Here is a 7084-nt window from a genome sequence, read left to right as displayed (position 1 = left end):
TACAAATGTGAAATATTTATTGCACTTTGTTCAATGAGTAAAGTAATTAATAAATTTGAAATTATCACTATAATATACATATAACGAAAAATTTAACTCGTACTTTCAGTTCTCAGTATTAATAATGACAAACTACATTTCATATTAAATAATTCATACTTGTCTGGGCATTTAACAAAAAATACACCAAAGTCACTTTATCTCTGCATTAAATCTAAATTACTGCCCTACCATCATTTGAAGGAAAAATAACTCATTTCAATTACTTTTGCAAAACATCTGCTGGCCTTTCCTCTTAATAATTACAGGTGTAATTTTGGAAATTTACTATATTAGCTTCAAGTTTTTCCCAAACTATTGGCCCTTTAAATACATACTTTTACAAAACACCCATTACACGTATCATATTGAACAGTATGCGGTAAATTTGCTCTAAACGCAAATGTAGTCATAACTTCTCTAGCTCTCAAACTGCATTGTAATTCACAAAACTTGTAAATGAATGCCTATCATAATTCAAATAAAGTTGGTCCCTTTGAATTTCTACTTTGACATAATGCAGAGTATCAAGTTCAGCTCAAGCTATCCAACTGGCGCTGAATTGTCTCCAACTGAAAATTAAAGTAGAATAAAGACTCAACTACATGCCATGTACCAAAATTTATAAATTTCAATTAGTATTATCTGTCATTTTGCATACATATTTAATTTTTTTTTTAAATAATTGTTTTAATTTGCACGGACCAAATGTGAATGAAACAATGTTTTTGGTAGCAACAAAATAAGTTGTGGCATTTAATAAAATTTACTTGCCTACCATCTACATGACTTTGTTCAAATTTGACACTTTCCTGAGGTTACAAACAACACTTCGGGAGGAAAATCAAATTTTAAAAGTAAATTATGTTTCTCCAAGAATGCGTACAGAATCACATTACATTAGGAATGTTTGTCTTCTACCTAGAAAATCCAGCTCTACTAAATGAGGAAAATCCTCTTTTCTGTGTATCTAACATAGACAAGAGCAATAACTCTTGTTCATTATCTGCCCTTGCCACCGCCAGGTGTCCTTAGTTTCTTAGCTGAGCAATATACAAACGAAGATGCTCACATGGCAGGGTGGCTGAGAGGATTTTTAAGTAATGTGATTGGATAAGTATTCTCGGAGAAACATAATTTACTTAAAAATTTGCTTTCTCCTTCCAGTATGTTCCCCAATCACATTACATTAGGAGAATAGATACTAGAAAGTGAGAATGCTGAACATCCAACCTCTACCTTGGGTATCATTCTATGGAATGATGGCTAGATTCCCAATGTTAATGATAACCCATTCTCCAAACTCCATAAGCAACACAGTCTAGGATCACTTGATCTGTAACCTATACATATGGTTAAGAAGATAATTATTGAAATGACCTATACAATTTCACTGTGTTGTTCAAATTGGGTCTGGTGGTCATCTCGGCTGCTGACACCAGACATATCAAATTCAAAATCTTTGGGATAAAAAGACTGCATGCAAGCCTGTCACTTCTACTATAACTTGGATCAAAAATTTATGTACAAATACAAGGCTTGAAAGATTGTGCTAATTCCATGAGTGGTAATCCTTGTGAGACCTCTGAGTTGTTGTTGTTGTTATTGTAGGTTTAACGCCATTTTTCAGCACACGATAGGCTATACATGGCGGCCAGTATTAATGGTGGAGGAAGAACCCTGGAAAACCCCGGAAAGAACCACCGACCCACGAGAAGCTACTGGCAAGCTTTCTCACATACCCACATTAGCCGAATCCGAGACTCGAACTGCCGCAGACAGAGGTGAGATGGCACTGATCCGTCACGGAAAGCGCTTTAGACCACTCGGCCACTCGGGGCCCCCGAGACCTCTGAGTACACCAAGCATTAACCCATCTCAGCCATGAAGCAAGGGCTTGTGGGGTGATATCCTGTTTCCCAGCTGTTACCCAAATAGGCATTTGCATGTACCATAGCTTGTATCTGCGCATTTCAAGTAGTGTTTTTGAGTGCACTAACAGGATCATGCATGGCCACCGTTCTTGACCTAGCTAAGGAAGAGAACGAGATAATGACAAGCGACAGATGGCAACCTAGTTTTTTGCTACAAAGCCTGGTTGTATCAAGAGGACCACCAAGCCATTCAATCTTAACTGAAGATCAGGTTGATGGAAAGGAAATGGAAGCTTGTTCACCCTGCAAACTGAAGCTAAAGCTATGAGGAAACATGTTTGTATGATAGTTACATTAGCAGAGCGTGCTGGGGAAAATAGACGCACGTTTTGTTGCCGTGCATTTTTTTTACGCAAAGGATTCTAATTAGTTTTGTACCAAGACCATTAATGTGTGTGTGTGGGGGGGGGGGTTTAGGATAATGCACATAACCCCTCCCAAATGATTGAAAGAGTGTCCACAGCCCAAGCCTCTGGATCTGGAACTAGAGAGACAAAGATGGGAAACTTGCAATTCCACCTTGTCACAAGAGATTGATCACCAAACGCCCCCCAAAGTGTGCAGATCTGAGTAAAGATTGATTGATGAAGAGAACAATGTGAAAGACCTGACCTTTCCTAAATAGAGAGTCTGCCAAGACACTGAGTTGGCTGGGAATGTGTCTGATTTGTAGGTTGTCATGGAGATTGTTGCACCAAGATAGAGACTGCCAAACCAGAACACACAAGTCTGGTGATTTGGTGCCTGTTTACTTGATTTGGTGCCTGTTTGGGGAGGTAGGACACCACCCACAGAGTAGTTGGACATAAAAAGACCATTCTGTCTGAGAGTCAATCCTTCCCAAAGTGAAAGATGCTGATAACAGCCTTTTTTCTAAAAGTCTGATGTGTAGAGGCCCCTCCCCTGGTTCCCATGTGCCACTCACAGTAGTGAAGTCCAGCAACTCAACAGTATTACTAGCATCAGTACATACTGTTATTTCCACTTGGGGCTTCTCCAACAGGATCCTCATGGTCAGTCAACCGGGGTTGCACCACTGACAAAGGAATGATTGTATTTGGGACTGGGGACTTGAAACATTTTGCAAGGGACACATAAGAAAGACAGCTGAGCATGATCAAGTCCGAATTGAATAATCTGAGGAGTTGCAAGAACTCTCATTAAAATCCAAATCCCCTTGGAAACGGATTTAACGATCTTAATTATGCAAACACAAGGAAGCCATACCAGATTCAGGTTGAGGAAAAACCCAGAAAGATGAAAGCTGGGATGGACAGAGGTAGGACTTTTCCCAGTTAACTAGAAAGCCTAGATGATTTAAAGTGAGAGGAGGTCATTTTTGCCCTGGAGTAGAAGAATTTACCATGTTTCTGGAGGGTGTCATCCAGTCATCTAGGTACGCTGCCATCATTGTAGATGAAGTCAATTGGAAATGAGTGACAATGCTATCCATAACCTTGGTAAAACCTAATGTCTGATGTAAAGCCACAGGGTAGGACTTTGAACTGACAAACCCTTTTGTGTAAGCAAAACAGAAATTCTGTGACATGGGATAGAGAGGGACGTGACAATATGCATCTGTCAATTTGAAATAGATGGCATACTTGTCCCCTCAGATGGAGAGATGGACTGATCTTTTAGTCTCCATCTTGAATTTCAGTTGTGAAATGAACTGAGTGAGTGACTCAGGTCAATGATCAGTCTCAATTTGCTGTCTGCCTTTCAAATAAAAAACAGCTTGAATAAAACACAGGAGACTGTGGTCTTTGTACAATCTCCACCGCTTGTTTTCCGGTGGGTGACCCTATCTCATGTTGTAGAAAGGCATCATTCTACTGATCTGACTTATGTCTGAAGAAAGGAGAGGAGGAAAGTGGAGAGTAGTATAAATGAAACCGAAGCCCTTATCGAAAAGAACTGTACCACACAATCAGTCTGAGGGAACAGGGAGATCCAATGAGCCTGAAAATGAAGTAGGCAGCTGCCCACAGGTAGGCTGTCTGAAGGCAGTGGTGAGGATAGGTAAATGTCTAGAGTTAGGATGCTTGAAGGATCTGTGAATCTTGGTTTCTTGCCATCTCTGTACTGTTACCTCCTTGATTCTGGCATTGGGCTTGGATCTATACTGGATCTCATTTGACTCAAACAATTTCTTATCCTTTGCTTATCGCCCTTCCACAGTGGCAGGGGCTGGGTTATTTTTTAATGCCTGTGTGAATTGAGTAGCAAATTGGAGGGGCAGTTCCTGAAATGCCTGCCACCGAACTTCTTGAATTCTTCCAAATAGGAAATGAGTGAGTGTTGTACCAGTGAGCTAAGAACATAACTTGTACTTGGCTTTCTGAATGTAAAGCCTTAGAATTCCCTGGGTCCGCAATTCTACCCAACAGGCAGTCGTTGATCTCCTTAATTTTAGCCAAATGAGGAAGAAGCCAAAAGGATGGCGTCTCTTCTTCATGGTTGAAATCTACCAATACTTTAACTATATAGTCTCGTGTAGCAGTAGGCGGTGGACTGCATTCTTAAGTTGCCAACACCCAATTAATGTCCTCAAATGTGGCCTTGCAAAATTCAGTTCATTCCATGTTCTGATCCAAATACAACTGATCTGTATGAACTTCATCACACTCACCGTGCCGAGTCCTGACCTGGTTCCACTTGCAGCTCTGAATAAGTCATACCAGGTGGCATAGATGACTCAATGCTGCCCTGTTTTAAAATGTCACTAACTCTCCCATGTGGATAAGTATTGAAAATATGTTCGTCTGGCACTGCCAAACAGCCAGTTGGTTTGCCTGGTGTATGGTCAGCCTGGATGCTGCAGTACAGAAGATGGTCTGGCTATTTCTGGTACAGCCACTCCAAGCAAATGGCTGGATGGACAGATTTCTGACTGAAATCTCTGTTTTAGTAAGGGTATGTTGCCTATGGTATAGCTGATTGGATCTGTCATTGAGATCCCCGTAAATCTTAGTTGGCCTGAATATCAGATCAAGAGCCCTTCCTTGTGCACTAGGTGAGAAAACAAAGCATCAATTATCAATGCAATTAACTTGCTAGTACCATCTATATTACTAACAAAGCAAGCAAAAAGTTTTGTACTAACTTGTAATGACATTACAACAGCTTATTTGGACATGATTAGGAGGATTTTATTCAAACCACCTTTATCCCCCAAATGAAGAGATTTGATATGAGCCACCTTTATCCCCCAAATGAACAGATTTGATAAGAGCCAAACACTGATCAGAACTTCCATTAACTTTTGTCATGTGCCATCAGGGATCTGCTTACACATACTTTACAGTCAGCTGTGAGATATTTGACATTTTATGCTCTAAATTTACTACGCATAGAATTTGGCATGATTAAACATGACTAACATTTACCTCATGTGACTGATGTTCTTGATTATTTTTTTGTACATTTCACAAGAATGTATCAATCATATGTGTTTTATATTAACCCTACAAATGTTGTAGCTTTGTAGTACATGATCCCTCAGTGCTGGATGTTTTGTGGGGTGGAGGGAAGAAAATAAAATTGCTCTCTTTCAAAGTGTTTGTATTGTAAATACTATATAAAATATGCAAACACCCTGTATGAAAAATGATCTTCACAATCTGAACTTTCTTACAAGCATCAAGTCACATGTAATTTTTATCCCATTTGAGTTAAAAGGTTGTTAATACAGGAAAAATTACATACTGAAGTATCATTTATTTTCGTTGGCTAAATTTTCGTGGTTTTGTATTTAAAAAAAGGCATTTTTGTGGGTACTTAAATTTGTGGTTTTGCCTGTCAAAGTTTGCATATTAGTAGGTATTTAATTTCATGGTTTAACCTCAACAAATACCCAAAATAAAGAATACAAAAGAATAAAACTATGCCAATGCAAATGGCAGTAACTTTAATGTTTAAATAATACTATCACTTGTATGAACACAAATTAAAGACCTGGCAAGTTCCATATCTGCACCGTGTTTTCGACCAAGTGAATAACATTAGTTGAAGCTGATGCAGCCAACAACAGTAAAACAATACTTCCATCTCTATGAGCACAAATAAAACACCTGTCAAGGTTAATCACTTTCGCCATCTTTTCATTTGAGTGCTCAACATCAAAGAAAGCCGATGCAGCCAACAACAATAGGCCAATCAGTTATTAAAGTACATATGAATTGTCTTTTATGTAAACCAGTGTCCATCAAGTTGCACCATCAGTACTTTCTGACCATCATGGCATTAACAAAGTGGCTTAAGAGTGGTAAAATTCAACTTAGACCCCCCCTTGGTTCCTGGACTTCCTAACCCGTAAGAAGCTGCAAACACAACACAGATGCTTGCTTACCAGGCAGCAATGTTTGTGCCTGCCTCTTGTACAGACCGACTTCAACCACTAGACTTGACAGTAAATAAAGAGTACAATGAAGAATTAAAGTCACACTTCCACAAGTGGTATGCTAAACGGGTCATACATGCCATTATGGAAAAAGATGTTAATGGTGACAATCAGTGCACAGTATTAGTAAACCTTGAAACCTCATTAATCAAGCCAGTTCACACTGAATGGATAACTGCATCTCACGTGACAATGAGTGAAAGATCGGCCCTAATTATCAGTGGTTTTGAGAAAGCTGGACATATTTAATTCAGCATTTTGGGGATTATTTACCTGAGAAGAATGTTTGAGTAACATGACTTGATTGACACGATGTTGATACAGTGGCTTTATCCAAAAATCTGTAAAGTGTGAGCTTTAATACTCTGCTGTAATTAGTGTATATACAGTGTTTCATTAATAATAGTGTTTCGAGAAATAGTTATAGTATTTTACAGGATTGTACAGTTTAAGACGAAAGGGAAAATAAGCTTCTAGAATAGTGTTAATAATCAACACAGTGGAATAAAAAGGAGTATTCAGATTCTTTGTGAATAAAAGCTGGAAAGGACACAATTACGTTTACTGAACATCAAATGCCAAATAGAGTATGTCTCATGATGGGAGATATGATTGCCATCATCATGTGAAATGGAAAAGAATTTCCAAGAATTGTGTCCAGTTGAGAGACAGCAACAAGTCATTGAGCTGCATAGGGTTTGGAACTAGA

The 7084-nt window shown here is 38.9% G+C and overlaps 1 protein-coding gene across 1 annotated transcript in view; it reads right to left on the bottom strand.

The window, feature by feature from the left end:
- The window catches only part of LOC149800870 (COMM domain-containing protein 10-like), a 28251-nt gene continuing 21167 nt past the window's right edge, over positions 1 to 7084 (bottom strand). Inside the window, exon 8 of the mRNA XM_089954889.1 lies at positions 1 to 611. Coding sequence (XP_089811015.1) covers positions 573 to 611 — 39 coding nt within the window. The 3' untranslated portion in view covers positions 1 to 572. The remainder of the gene's footprint in view (positions 612 to 7084) is intronic.

The sequence above is a fragment of the Sinohyriopsis cumingii genome, chromosome 4 (genome assembly GCF_028554795.1).
Source record: "Sinohyriopsis cumingii isolate HCF-2022 chromosome 4, ASM2855479v2, whole genome shotgun sequence".
NCBI classification, from domain to species: domain Eukaryota; kingdom Metazoa; phylum Mollusca; class Bivalvia; order Unionida; family Unionidae; genus Sinohyriopsis; species Sinohyriopsis cumingii.
This window is presented reverse-complemented; position numbering and strand designations above follow the sequence as displayed.